At 43.7% G+C, this 15,479-nt stretch overlaps 1 protein-coding gene across 1 annotated transcript in view; it reads right to left on the reverse strand.

The window, feature by feature from the left end:
- The window catches only part of KIAA1522 (KIAA1522 ortholog), a 66,968-nt gene that overhangs the window by 17,817 nt on the left and 33,672 nt on the right, over window positions 1–15,479 (reverse strand). Inside the window, exons 2-5 of the mRNA XM_044286472.1 lie at window positions 12,416–12,565; window positions 12,052–12,101; window positions 9,417–9,525; window positions 7,593–7,709 (exon numbers count right to left, since the gene is read on the reverse strand). Coding sequence (XP_044142407.1) covers window positions 7,593–7,709; window positions 9,417–9,525; window positions 12,052–12,101; window positions 12,416–12,565 — 426 coding nt within the window. The remainder of the gene's footprint in view (window positions 1–7,592; window positions 7,710–9,416; window positions 9,526–12,051; window positions 12,102–12,415; window positions 12,566–15,479) is intronic.

Consider the following 15,479-nt stretch of genomic DNA (forward strand, 5'->3'; position numbering starts at 1 on the left):
TGTTGGGAAGGAACGCTTCCTTCCCGACAATCGGCCGCTCAGTCAGCCCATGTAAATCCAGCTTTAACATGCAGATAACTTTGTATTCTATTATCAACAATAGGTAATATACTAATCAAAATGCATCAGAATTCTGGCCCACATGCCATTCGGCACATTTATCAAGGATTTCGTATACTTTGTGTGGTTTGCCTGGCAAAGGGGCATGGTTTAGCAGAAGGGACATGGTTTTATTGCAGCACGATTACTCTGTAAAAAATGTGGGTACTTCTTTCCAGCAACACAATACAATTTCATAAGACTAGAAGCAATGGATAATCAAAAAAGCTCTTTAAACACCTAACAGATTCCGCTGACGCTGGATTAATGGACTTTTAACTTATGAAAAAGCACAACATTACCAAGGGGTATTCCGGAACCATTAGAATAGGTATCAAATGCTCCATAATGGTGAAAAACTATTGTAATATACTTGATATTTAAAAATTCTAAGACACTGGTACCAGGGAACTAGCTGTGTCTGTCACATATCTATGGAGAAAATGCCACTGCATTGCAATAAAAAATGTGATGTTATTTAAAAGGTACATGTATTACAATATTTTGTACTATTTTAATTAATGTTCAGTTTAACGGGTAAGGAGCAGCAGGAGAGTGTCCTTCACTACCTGCGCCGAAAACTAAACGGGGCGGCGCAGGCGTGGGATTTACGGGACACCGAGGAGAACTCTGACGTCAATCAAGTGGACCCGGGCGTGCTAAAGGGTGCGTAGACCGAGCCTCTAGGTGCTGAAGCAACGCCCTAATAACAACTAGAGGCTCATTGGCATATTTTAAAAGTCTTTATTTTAAGAGAATGGCGGCAGGCAGGGAGTTATAAAGCACTGCTATGTACTGCTGACATTAGCACATCGCTACATAACGTTATTTCTCATGACAGAAACCCTTTAAAAAGGTTTTTTTAAAGGGAACCTGTCACCGGGATTTGGGTTATAGAGCTGAGGACATGGGTTGCTAGATGGCTGCTAGCACATCAGCAATATCCAGTCCCTATAGCTCTGTGTGCTTTTATTGTGTAAAAATAACGACTTGATGCATATGCAAATTACCGAGATGAGTCCTGTCCCTGAGATGAGTCAGGGACAGGACTCATCTCAGGTTAATTTGCATATGTATCAAATCGGTTTTTTGACACAATAAAAGCACACAGAGCTATGGGGACTGGGTATTGCGGATGCGCTAGCAGCCATCTAGCAACCCATGTCCTCAGCTCTATACACAAAATCCCGGTGACAGGTTTCCTTTAAGCTATGTTAGAATAATCCCTACGGGGGAATTTTACACACACTACACTCTGGGATTTTGCTAATTTTTGGGTTTACAGCTTTCAGCATTTTTACACCACTTGGGTGGGAATGTGAGCATGGCTAGTTATGTTAATTAGTGTCACTTAGGGCTGCACGATATGGGAATTTTGTGCGATTGCGATTAGGGCCCTAAAAATTGCGATAACGATATGCAATGCGATATTTTAAGGGAATTGTGCTAGAGGTCTATTTGCTTGGATTTTCCCATACGAGCCGCTGACACGGCTGGGTATGACATAGTTATGGGGGATCTGTGGATGGCGCTGTGTTGTGGGGGATCTGTGGATGGCGCTGTGTTGTGGGGGATCTGTGGAGGACGCTGTGTTGTGGGGGATCTGTGGAGGGCGCCGTTATACGGGGGATCTGTGGAGGGCGCCGTTATACGGGGGATCTGTGGAGGGCGCCGTTATACGGGGGATCTGTGGAGGGCGCCGTTATACGGGGGATCTGTGGAGGACGCCGTTATACGGGGGATCTGTGGAGGGCGCCGTTATACGGGGGATCTGTGGAGGGCGCCGTTATACGGGGGATCTGTGGAGGGCGCCGTTATATGGGGGATCTGTGGAGGGCGCCGTTATACGGGGGATCTGTGGAGGGCGCCGTTATACGGGGGATCTGTGGAGGGCGCCGTTATACGGGGGATCTGTGGAGGACGCCGTTATACGGGGGATCTGTGGAGGACGCTGTGTTGTGGGGATCTGTGGAGGGCGCCGTTATACGGGGGATCTGTGGAGGGCGCCGTTATACGGGGGATCTGTGGAGGGCGCCGTTATACGGGGGATCTGTGGAGGGCGCCGTTATACGGGGGATCTGTGGAGGGCGCCGTTATACGGGGGATCTGTGGAGGGCGCCGTTATACGGGGGATCTGTGGAGGGCGCCGTTATACGGGGGATCTGTGGAGGGCGCCGTTATACGGGGGATCTGTGGAGGGCGCCGTTATACGGGGGATCTGTGGAGGGCGCCGTTATACAGGGGATCTGTGGAGGGCGCCGTTATACAGGGGATCTGTGGAGGACGCTGTTATGGGGGATCTGTGGAGGACGCTGTTATGGGGGATGTGTGCTATGACACATAGGGCCATAAGGGGGGCCAGCATAAGACATATAGCACATAACTGGCTTTGCGTGTAAATATTTTACTAGTGTGTGTGTTTAAAAAAATCTCTCTCCTATTGATAACAGGTCCGGCCTCTGTACTCACTGTCACTATGAATGCAATGCACTGCAGCGAACGGCAGCGAGCTGGCCGGCTGGCGCGTGACTGACGTCACTTAGTAACGCTCCTCCCACTTCAGGAAGCAGGAGCGTTACTAAGTGACGTCAGTCACGCGCCGGCCGGCCAGCTCGCTGCCGTTCGCTGCAGTGCATTGCATTCATCGTGACAGTGAGTACAGAGGCCGGACCTGTTATCAATAGGAGAGAGATTGTTTCACACACTAGTAAAATACTTTACACGCAAAGGCAGTTACGTGCGCGGGGCCTCTTTATATATAATCGCAGCATTTTCGGGTCGGCCAAATCGCATTTGCCGATTATCGCAATTCTATTTTTTCGATTTATCGTGCAGCCCTAGTGTCACTGCAGATTTATCACTGGGTCTTTTTTAAGAAGCTGCAAAAACAAAACTGTCTCAAACTGATAAATTTGACCCAAAGTAAACCAATGCAAAACTGATTTCAATTACCCTCATCATGAGAAACATAACTATTTTAATTTGTTGGTTTTACCATAAACGTCGCTTTGTAATGTCATGTAATTTTTAGAGGAACCATCTTGAGGACATAGGACTTATTGATTAACTTTTGTTTGTGGTGGATGAACTTTTCTTTCTTAGATTTCAACTCGCAGAATAAATAAGTTCATAATGTTATAAATTATATAAAATAATGTTCATTTTATAATACAGGCTATTACAGCAATACCAATTACCGTATGTATAATTAAGAAAAATTCACATAAGGCCTAATGCACACGACAGTAGTTTTGGTCTGAGTCTAATCAGCATTTTTTGCTGACCGCACATGGACCCATTCATTTCTATGGGACTGCACAGGGATGTCATTCTTATGCAGTCTGCATTTCTACAGATGGGAGTGAGAAAACTGTGGAATGCACACTGCCAGTATCCGTATTTTGCTGAGCGGTGGTTAGTGGACTGCAAAATGGATAAGGTTCCACGCATGGCATGGCATTTTTTTCCTATACCCTTTTTAAAGGGGTTGCTGATATAATGAAAAAACAAAACCAGAACTTGTGTTAAAATAATAAAGGATCCCCATTAAATCCCCGTCCACATCCAGTGCCGGCAGTCTTCACCTCCGTTCTGTGTTTACATGGCTAAAGCGGTGATGAAGCCATATACTGCAGGTGGGGGTTGCAGCCAATCGCTGGCTTCAGCAGTATACAGCACAAGACCGCTGATGGCAGTGATTGGCTGCAACCCTCTATAAACAGAGCAGAGGTGAGTACTAGAGGTGGCAGAGGATAGAATCTTTCATTATTTTAACACAAATTTTGGATTTGGGGATTTTTTTTGTCCTACCCTAAATATCCTTGGATCGGATCACATCTATAATACACTGTAATAATTTTGTATTACAGTATATTACAACTGTCAGTATAAGGCCTCATTTACACCCCATCAGTGCCCCGAAATCACCAATCGGTTGCCATGGCAGCTGCGGCCTTGACAAAGGTGCCCCCCCCCCCCCCAAATAAATAAATAAAAAATAAATAAAAAGGTACTGAAGAAAAAATAATAATTTTAAAACAAATTGCACATGCATGGTATTGCCGGCATTGTACTGACCTTGCAGGGCCATAATTCACAACCTATAAGTTTAATAGGGGACCTTCCCCTCTATAATAGCCCTATTTCTTAACAAAGGGAGACCCCTATAGCGTTGTATGAAGTGTCCCCAGCTCCTGATGTGAACATACGTCTCTGACTTTAGAGATGTCGTCAGTATGTTCACGTTGTAACAACCTGTATAAAGTTAACAAATAATTATACTGAACGAGGAGAAATTTAAAAGCAAAGAGCAGCTACGGAATAGCAATTTTCCCATCCCCCAGCAAAGTTAATCAATAATTTGCATGTGCTCAATTTTTTTTTAAATTTTTTTTAGATCTCGTCCTGCAAAAAATCAGCTCACATAAGTTATGGCTCTGTGACGCCATCAAAACAATTTTGTTCCATTCCCCGTCCCAGCGCAATAAAAACAAAAGTTAAAAAACAGATTTAATACGTTTTATGTATTCTAAAATGGTGCCATCTAAAAAATGTAACTCATCCTAAAAATAAAAAAAATATAAAAAGCCCTATATCAGAAAAGTGTTAGAATTAGGAAAAGATAGTATTTGGCTATTTTATTATATTCTTCCAGTAATTTTTTTTTTTTTTATAATAATGAATATTAATTCATTTATATTCAGGAATCTTTAAACCAATTCAGAAAGAGAACAATGAACAATAATTATCACCAACTGGTAAGGGGAAATTTGATTTTCTAAAAAAAAAAAATCTATATGCAACCCTTCCCAAAAATATATTCAAGTAAAAGGCACCAACCGAATTCTTAGGTACAGTTGACACAATGTTAAGTTATGAGCGAGTGGTGTACCAGAAGCGTGGTTGCCCATCAAAATTTCAGAAACTATGGGAACCATGGCTGTCGTTTCGACGTCTGAATAGAAATGTTTAGTAGTATGCCTTTGTAATTTCCATGCTAAAGTGGGGTGGGTGGGGGTGGGTGGGGAAGGGTGGGGGGGATGGGTTAAAAGTTGAGTGCTACTTACTGTTTGGTAACCTAACTGCTTTCAGCCTTAGGCCCCATGCACACGGCCGTGTTTCACAGCCGTGTGCGGGCCGTGGAACCGCGGCCTGGATCCCTCCTGAGAGCAGGAGCGCACGGCGTCACTGGTTGCTATGACGCCGTGCGCTCCCTGCTGCCGGCACAGTACAGTAATACACTGGTATAGATCATACCAGTGTATTACTGTATTGCGGCGGCAGCAGGGAGCGCACGGCGTCATAGCAACCAGTGACGCCGTGCGCTCCTGCTCTCAGGAGGGATCCAGGCCGCGGTTCCACGGCCCGCACATGGCTGTGAAACACGGCCGTGTGCATGGGGCCTTATGAGAAATATGTCTGTGTGTCATCTTTGCTTGTGATCTGTACAACAGTATATTTACATTGTATACGCTCAATAAAAAATATCTGATTTAAAAAAAAAAAAAAAGGCACCAACCTCTAAAGGCACTAGCCATTCTGTACTGTTTTTGCTGCCAGAGTACATGTACTTTATAGGTGAGATGCGTGTACATACAGTACAGACCAAAAGTTTGGACACACCTTCTCATTCAAAGCGTTTTCTTCATTTTCATGACTATGAAAATTGTAGATTCACACTGAAGGCATCAAAACTATGAACAAATGTGGAATTATATACATAACAAAAAAGTGTGAAACAACTGAAAATATGTCATATTCTAGGTTCTTCAAAGTAGCCACCTTTTGCTTTGATTACTGCTTTGCACACTCTTGGCATTCTCTTGATGAGCTTCAAGAGGTAGTCACCTGAAATGGTCTTCCAACAGTCTTGAAGGAGTTCCCAGAGATGCTTAGCACTTGTTGGCCCTTTTGCCTTCACTCTGCGGTCCAGCTCACCCCAAACCATCTCGATTGGGTTCAGGTCCAGTGACTGTGGAGGCCAGGTCATCTGGCGCAGCACCCCATCACTCTCCTTCATGGTCAAATAGCCCTTACACAGCCTGGAGGTGTGTTTGGGGTCATTGTCCTGTTGAAAAATAAATGATGGTCCAACTAAACGCAAACCGGATGGAATAGCATGCCGCTGCAAGATGCTGTGGTAGCCATGCTGGTTCAGTATGCCTTCAATTTTGAATAAATCCACAACTGTTTCACCAGCAAAGCACCCCCACACCATCACACCTCCTCCTCCATGCTTCACGGTGGGAACCAGGCATGTAGAGTCCATCCGTTCACCTTTTCTGCGTCGCACAAAGACACGGTGGTTGGAACCAAAGATCTCAAATTTGGACTCATCAGACCAAAGCACAGATTTCCACTGGTCTAATGTCCATTCCTTGTGTTCTTTACCCCAAACAAGTCTCTTCTGCTTGTTGCCTGGCCTTAGCAGTGGTTTCCTAGCAGATATTCTACCATGAAGGCCTGATTCATACAGTCTCCTCTTAACAGTTGTTCTAGAGATGTGTCTACTGCTAGAACTCTGTGTGGCATTGACCTGGTCTCTAATCTGAGCTGCTGTTAAACTGCGATTTCTGAGGCTGGTGACTCGGATGAACTTATCCTCCGCAGCAGAGGTGACTCTTGGTCTTCCTTTCCTGGGGCGGTCCGCATGTGAGCCCGTTTCTTTGTAGCGCTTGATGGTTTTTGTGACTGCACTTGGGGACACTTTCAAAGTTTTCCCAATTTTTCGGACTGACTGACCTTAATTTCTTAAAGTAATGATGGCCACTCGTTTTTCTTTACTTAGCTGCTTTTTTCTTGCCATAATACAAATTCTAACAGTCTATTCAGTAGGACTATCAGCTGTGTATCCACCTGACTTCTCCACAACGCAACTGATGGTCCCAACCCAATTTATAAGGCAAGAAATCCCACTTATTAAACCTGACAGGGCACACCTGTGAAGTGAAAACCATTTCAGGTGACTACCTCTTGAAGCTCATCAAGAGAATGCCAAGAGTGTGCAAAGCAGTAATCAAAGCAAAAGGTGGCTACTTTGAAGAACCTAGAATATGACATATTTTCAGTTGTTTCACACTTTTTTGTTATGTATATAATTCCACAATTGTTAATTCATAGTTTTGATGCCTTCAGTGTGAATCTACAATTTTCATAGTCATGAAAATAAAGAAAACTCTTTGAATGAGAAGGTGTGTCCAAACTTTTGGTCTGTACTGTATATACAACAGGAATAATTATTCTATCATAAATCCATGACCTTCTACAAGTATTGCTATTATGCGTATGCGTCTCCCAACTAGCTTTTCGTAATTTCCATCAGATTGCAGGGTTTGTATTGTGAAACAAATGTCTAAGGCTCATGTGCCTCCGTCATGACAAGTTAACTCCTTTCCTGCCTTTCAAACACCAAAGCACAATGTAGAGTCACAACATGTGACTTGTTCCGTCCGGTGCTGCTGACCCAAATGTACCAGAAGTCTTGTGGAATTTACCAAGTTCTGCTGCAATGTGCTGAGGCACTCCCACTACTGTAGCTCTCTTCTCCTTACGCTTCCTTCCTACTCTGTTTGATGGCGTTCTGGGTGAGTCATAAGGTCTAAATGTGGAGCCTAGAAAGAAAACAATGGAAAGGAATATTACAAGTTTCTAGGATTCTGTAAGAACACTTCTGACCCCCAGGTCTCTTTTAGTAAATACTTTTATTTTCCATTTAATAATTCTAAGTCAATTTATTCATTAATTTATAGGAAAATAACAGAGGGACAACACAAGTTAGAGTTAGATGCTCCAACTCCAATATTGTTATTTTCTGGAGAATACATGTACTAAAATGGTATCTCAGGAGAGGTGACAGGTCCTCTCTTCACATCTATAAAGTGAAATGTACTGACGTTTGAGCATTACTAGTACAGATATTAAGCTTCTTCTTCACATAATCTAACACATTTTAATTTACAGGTACAGAACACAGGCCGAACGAAGACACAGGTCCATCAAGTTCAGCCTTTCTTGATCAATTATACACCATTGTTAGTTTACTTATTAAGTCAATGCCATTTGCTATTAGATAAGCATCTAACCCTTTTTGTAAATGCGGAACCAGTATCTCCCATTACTACCTCTTTGGGTAGGGCATTCTGTAGTATGACTACTCTAACTGTAAAGAGCCCTTTCCTGTACTGAGGTCTAAACTGTCTTTCCTCCACATGTAAAGAACTGACCGTGGTTCATTTTAAAGGGGTTGTCTCATCATAGACAATGGGGGCATATCGCTAGGTTATGCCCCCATTGTCTTATAGGTGTGGGTCCCACCGCTGGGACCCGCACCTATATCGAGAACGGAACCCCGCAAGGCGGTGGCTGGAGGACTTCGGTCTGGCCACCACCAAGCCGGCTTCCCATAGAAGTGAATGGGAGTGTACCGCGCATGCGCGGTCCCTGCTCCCATTCATTTCTATGGGGCCGACGCAAATAGCCGAGCCTGTGCTCGGCTATTTTCACCGGCCCCATAGAAAATGAATGGAAGGCGGCTGCGCATGTGCAGTGCGCCCTCCTTCACTTGCGGGGCTCCATTCTCGATATAGGTGCGGGTCCCAGCAGTGGGACCCGCACCTATAAGACAATGGGGGCATATCCTAGCGATATGCCCCCATTGTCCATGATGAGACAACCCCTTTAAGGTCCAAGAAACAACTAAATCCTGCGCCAGTTCTTTGTATTCACCACTTATGTGTTCATACGTGTAAATAAGATCACCTCTAAGGAGTCTTTTCTCCCAAGCCTGATTTTTATAGCTTCTCATAAGAGAGACCTTCCATCCCATTTAATAATCTGGACACTTGCCTATGAACCCTTTCCAACTCCAGCTTTCCTTTCTTGTATTCTCACAGCGGAGAACTACAGTTGCAGTTTGTTTTACGCTGGGTTCAGACCTGAGCGTTCGCGATGGAGCGCTCTGTATGCGCGATTTGCAATCGCGCATACAGAGACAAGCGAACGCCCATTGTTGCGCGTTCCCGCTGAAGTCTATGGATGGAAACGCGCAAAAAGACGCCCCAAAGAAGCTCATGTACTTCTTGGGGCATCGGGCGTTTGACAGCGCGATCGTACGCGCTGTAAAACACTCAGGAGAACCATTCCCATAGGGAATCGTTGGTTCTTGCCTGTTGAGCGTTTTACAGCGCGTAGGAATGCGCTGTAAAACGCTCAGGTCTGAACCCAGCCTTACACATTTCTCTCTTCTCAGCTCTAAAAATGTGGACTCCCTTGGTCTACCCACTGACACACATGGGCATGTGCTATCACACTTCTCTTACCTTTGCGCTTGATCATCTCTGACCGAGTGAGTACTTCATCATTAGTGCTCTCCATGGTGTAGGAAAGAGAACGAGTACGGAATTCGTTGTCATTTGTGTCAGTTGTGGACTGTGGGATACAGACAAATAAAACATAAAGATACAGGACAATTTTGACCGAACATTGTGCACAAAAAAAGATACAAAAATGATGGCATTAGAGATGAGCGAATTTCATATTTTGAAATTCGTTCACACTTTGTTTGTTGGTAAAGGGTAAATTGCGTTATGGATCTTTAGAGGCATTCCATTATTCATTCCGTCATAATAGAAGTCTATGGACTGCAAAACGGATCCGTCCTGTTTACGTTATGCAGGGGAGTCCATGAACTATAATGCCACATGCACATGACAATGTATTTTATGCAGATTTTCATGCATTTACGACAAATCTGCACAAGTTGCACATTAGTGCAGATTTGCAGCGGTAAATCCACAGCATTGTCCAATACCAGCTACGTAGATTACATTTTCAAAATCTCATCTACACAGTGTTTCTCAGCATAAACTAACATGCAGTGCAGATTTTGAAATTGAATGTCTGTATCCCTGGTGGCCTAGAGTAGTGTAGGGATCATCCAGTATACACACGCTTCCCTAAAGGCTGGAAGCACTTTAAAATAATAAAATAACAAACACGCATTTAGTGCCACCAGTTCAGTGCTGCTGCAACCACTCTGGCTCCCACCAGTCTCAGTTTATTTCTGGGCAGAAGTCATGTGCAGTATCACCAATTAGACCAGTAACTGTCCACAGCGGACATATGCTTAGATAGTATGTGACCATTGAAATAAATGGAAACTGGCAAGAACCAGAGCAGCAGTGGACAGCCTTTTCAGAAAAATAATTTAGTCTGTATGCCTGGTGTCCATGACAGTAAAAATGTTAGTACCAGCCTCCCTGGTGACCTATGGCAGTGAATTGTTAAATGTAAAAGTCCCTGGTGGTATGTAACAGGGTTAATTCCAGTAACACTGGTGTCTTGGACAGTGAATGGGTTAATGTAAGGAAGGATCTTGGCTAATCTAGGACAGTCATACGGTTACATATAAGATCCCTTATAGACTGCAGTTTTCATAAAGTATAGCACACTGATCCATACTATTTAAGGGTGGTTTTACGTCAAGTTTTTCCCCTTCCTTTTAACATATACAAAAAACGTATACGTTAAACAGATGCCTCATACCGATGCCATACAGTGGCATCCGTTCACCATAGAGTTCCATTGTCTAAAAAAATAATAATAATAATATATGTACACTTTACCATTTAAAAAAAAAATATATATTTTTTTTTACCGGACTGTTTTTGTATCCTTTTTTTGTAACGTATCGGTCAAATGGAGGCATAAAACGTGATGTGAACCCAGCCTTAGTAAGGCTATTCACACATCAGTTTTTTTTTATATTTCCTATTCTTTCCATTTTTGTGGATGAGAATAGCTCTTTCTATTGATAAGGGCTCATGCCCACGGCGGGGCATATGGCGGGTCCGCAATACACAGGGCACCAGCCGTGTACATTCCGCATCACGGATGCGGACCCATTCACTTTAATAGGTGCGCAAATCCAGAGATGCGGTGCGGAACGAAACCATGGAATGGAAGCACTAAGGAGTGCTTTGGTGGGGTTCCGTTCCGTGCTTCCGTTTCGCAAAAAGATAGAACTTGTCCTATCTTTTTGCGGAACGGACGGATTGCAGAAACCATTCAAGTGAATGGGGTCGCGATCCGCATGCGGCTGGCCCGCGGTCGGTGCCAGTGCATTGTGGTCCGCAGCAGGGGCACGGCCGGCACATGTTCGTGTGCAAGAGGCCTAGGAGTGAGAACAAAATTGGAATGCACAAGTAAGATGTTTTTCAAGGATCTGGGTGTTTTTACTGACAGATAAGGGTCCATTCACACGTCCGCAAAATAGGTCCGCATCCGTTCTGCAAATTTGCGGATCGGATGCAGACCCATTCATTTTCAATAGGGACGGAATGTGCTGTCCGCATCTGCGGATCCGCACTTCCACATCTGTGCTTCAGTTTCCGCCAAATAATAGAACATGTTCTATTCTTGTCCGCAATTGTAGACGAGATTAGGCATTTTTCATTATAGTGCCGGCGATGTGCGGTCCGCAAATTGCGAAATGCACATTGCCAGTGTCCGTGTTTTGCGTATCCGCAGAACACTTACGGACGTGTGAATGGACCCCAATCTGGCTTGTGCATGAGGTCTAAGGGTTGAGTGCTTACTCACTTCTCCAGGCTCCAATGTTTTCCTGGTTCTAGCTTCCTGCAATGATCATAGAGATCTGTGCAGGTGTAAGCCGGAGTAACTGTACGACTGCACAGTTCTCTCTATGAGAGCTCAAGAAGTTTGTGACGGAGTAGACTATTCCTAAGTGACGGTGGCTTCAGAGCTGTGTGACTGCATTGTACAGGGAACAGTGGTTATCACCACTGTGGAAAAGTTTAGGTGACAGAATACAATGTGTAAGATCCGTGCATTAGAAGAGCCCGCACTCCTTTTTACCCAGCATTTACATTAAATATAGATGTTTCCTTTCTGCAGTCTATACTGACTGTCTAATTAAGAACTTTATAGCTATACCTCGGGAGTCTTATTTTCGTCCTGGAAGGAAGGCTTGGTCTGCTGTTTTTCTGAAAGACAACATGACAAAATGATTGAGAGCATGTGATTCTGCAATGTCACTTTCACCCTAAAACACCCAATTGTATCATGAACATTCAGTCCATGGCATACAACCAGCCTGCAATGTTAAGAAATAATTCACTGTGATGCAAAGTGTTGCTTGTGATAATCCTAATGTTACAGCCAAGAATTGGGCAACAGTAAGGCTGGACATACACATGAGTCTGGAGACCCCCATACATATTAGATGTCCCACAGAAATTGGCAGGACTGGACGCCATTAATCTAAAATATTAGAATCTGAAAACCCCCTTTTTTTTACCTCTTCTCTGTAGGGACTTAAGCCCCTCTTGAGCCTGGCTGTGAATTTCTTCCACCACCGAGTTGCGCCCACTGGGGAAGAAGACATTGTCGGGTGAATCATCTTCGTGAGGTGGAGCTGGTTGGGGTTCACCGTCAGGTTTTGACTTATCTTAAGAAGTTAACATAAGAAGAAAGGGTTGTCACATCTTGTGTTTTTCCCAAATATTCTTTCTAACCTTTGTTGCTGATATCACATTGGTATGTACTGTACATGCTTATTATAACTGTTGTAATGTCGCAGGAACCGGATAAAAAGTATTAATTACTTCAACCTTAGCGTGTTCGCTCTTGCAAAGCATCTACCATTAGACGGCCATGTTAAATGTGATCACATGTTATCTGGCAGTTGACTCTTTTATCCTGTGATGAGTCATTCTTAGCCTCAAGGACACACACAAGATTTCAATGTCACGAGTACGGTGTCAGCACGGAGTGAATCAGGCCGGGCCCAAGTATAATCAGAAACAACTAGTGTACTGTTCATACTTGGGTAGGAGCCTGCTAAGACTTTAGTACTTTTCCTACAGTGTAGATCACTGTCCGTACGTACACACAACATAAACAGAGTATATAAGCGCAAAGCTTTATTTAACCTGCTCCTGCACAGTCAGGTGCTACCCACTCCCTGACATACAGGATAGTGCACAGCCCTGCAACTGCCGGGATTGGAGAGGAAATCTTAGGTGGTGACAGAGGGGAGGAGGCTTCCTCTGTCCTCCCATTGGCATCTTCCTATTAGGCCATGCCAGAGTCATTGCCCAATAGTACAACACTGACCAGAAATACTATGATTGCTTCCTCAGTAATACAAAAAACTATGTACATTTAGGCTACATGCACACGAACGTTGTTTGTTTCCGTGTCCGTTCCGTAGTTTTTGCGGATAGGATGCGGGCCCATTCATTTCAATGGGTCCGCAAAAAATGCAGACAGCACACCGTGTGCTGTCCGCATCCATATGTCCGTTCCGTAGCCCAGCATGAAAAAAAAAAAAATTTGAACATGTCCTATTCTTGTCCATTTTAGGCATTGTTACAATGGATCCGAAAAAAAAACCAACAAACAGATGGCATACGGATGTCATCTGTATGTTTTTTTGCAGACCGCAAAACACATACGGTCGTGTGCATGTAGCCTTAAGCTGAATAAAGTTGAATTAAAGAGGACCTTTCACCAGAATAAAACTTCTTAAGTAACTATACAGGCATGGAGAGCGGCGCCCTGGGACCCCCCTGCACTTACTGTTATACCTGGGGGCCGCTCCGTTCTCCCGTAATTGCCTCCGGTATCTTTACAGTTAGGCTCCACCCAGGGGAACCTGCCGGTGCCTCCTTTTCCCATGCTGCAGCGCTGGCCAATCACAGCGCTCAGCTCATAGCCTGAGAGGCTTTTTTCTCTCTCAGGCTATGAGCTGAGTGCGGTGATTGGCCAGCGCTACAGCCTGGGAGAAGGAGACGCCGGCAGGTTACCCTGGGTGGAGCCTAACTATGAAGATACTGGAGGCTATACCGGGAGAACGGAGCAGCGCCCAGGTATAACAGTAAGTGCAGGGAGATCCCTGGGCGCCGCTCTCCATGCCTGTATAGTTACTTTAGAAGTTTAATTCTGGTGAAAGGTCCTCTTTAAAAAAGGCTCCACAAAAATATATTTTTTTATTAAGAATTACTGTAGTTTAAAAAAAAAGCCACCATAAAAATGCATATTTGTTACCACCACAACGTAGTGATTTGTAGTATAATGTCAACTCATTAATACTGAATGGCACACAAAAAAAAAAATGAAATAAAATGTTGAATTTTCTATTATATTCTCCAACCACACTGACAACCCCCCCCCCCCCCTCCCAAACAAACAAACATATATAACAATTAACCAATAAATTATGGATTCAATGAAAATTGCAATTTATTTGGTTTATTACCTTTATGTGTTTTGGGATCTGCGATGTTATCGTTTAACACTACACTATTAGGGCTCATGCATACGGCGGTTCCGCAATACACAGGGCACCAGCCGTGTGCAACCCGCATCACGGATACGGACCCAATGCACGGAACGGAAGCACAACGGCCGTGTGCATGAGCCCTTACTATGTAATATTTTTATTTCCCTATAGATCTCTTCTTTTTTTTACTGTCATTGCTGAATTTTAACTGTCTTCCTTTGTATTACTATTGGAAAAACTGCAATAAAAATAGATTTAAAATGGAACTAATTACAAACTAAGTTATCACACAAAATACTAGACCTTATACGGGTATGTGAGCAGAAAAATGAAAAACTATGACTAATGGAATGCTGGGACACAAAAGGGATTAAAGTAGGTGTTTGTCTCTGAACACTGGGGGAGATTTATCAAACTGGTGTAAAGTAGAACTGGCTTAGTCGCCCATAGCAACCAGTCAGATTCCTCATTTTATTTTCCAAAGGAGCTGTCTAAAATAAAAGATGGAATCTGATTGGTTGCTATGGGCGACTAAGCCAGTCCTACTTTACACCAGTTTGCTAAATCTCCCCCATTCACATCTGCGGCAAAGGTTCCGGTAAAACAAGGACACAATACTGCTGACTTCAGAATGACAGAATCAATATCGTAAACCAGACAAACCCTGTTACAGTCAAGGGGATCTGTTGACCACAATTGGTGTCTGGCATATGTTGGATCTGGTGCTTCAGTTTTTCAAGGCCTCTACCAGAAATGAAAAACTTAATTTGTTGTCGATGTGAACCTAGCCTTAGGCCCCTTGCAGACGAGCATGTGCGGATTAGGTCCAGATGCGTTCCAAATGCGGTCAGTGAAAAATGCGCAATTTTGCAAACAAAGTCATTCGGTTTTGTCTGCGATCGCGTTCAATTTTTATCGTGCGGGTGCAATGCGATTTGATGCATTTTGCATGCGCATGATAAAAAAATTAAAGTATATAAACAACATCTCTTAGCAACCATCTGTGAAAAACGCATCGCATCCGCACTTGATTAAAAAGTCTCACACACACACTTCAAAATGGTATCACAAAGTACAA

The sequence above is a fragment of the Bufo gargarizans genome, chromosome 3, assembly GCF_014858855.1.
Source record: "Bufo gargarizans isolate SCDJY-AF-19 chromosome 3, ASM1485885v1, whole genome shotgun sequence".
Classification (NCBI taxonomy): domain Eukaryota; kingdom Metazoa; phylum Chordata; class Amphibia; order Anura; family Bufonidae; genus Bufo; species Bufo gargarizans.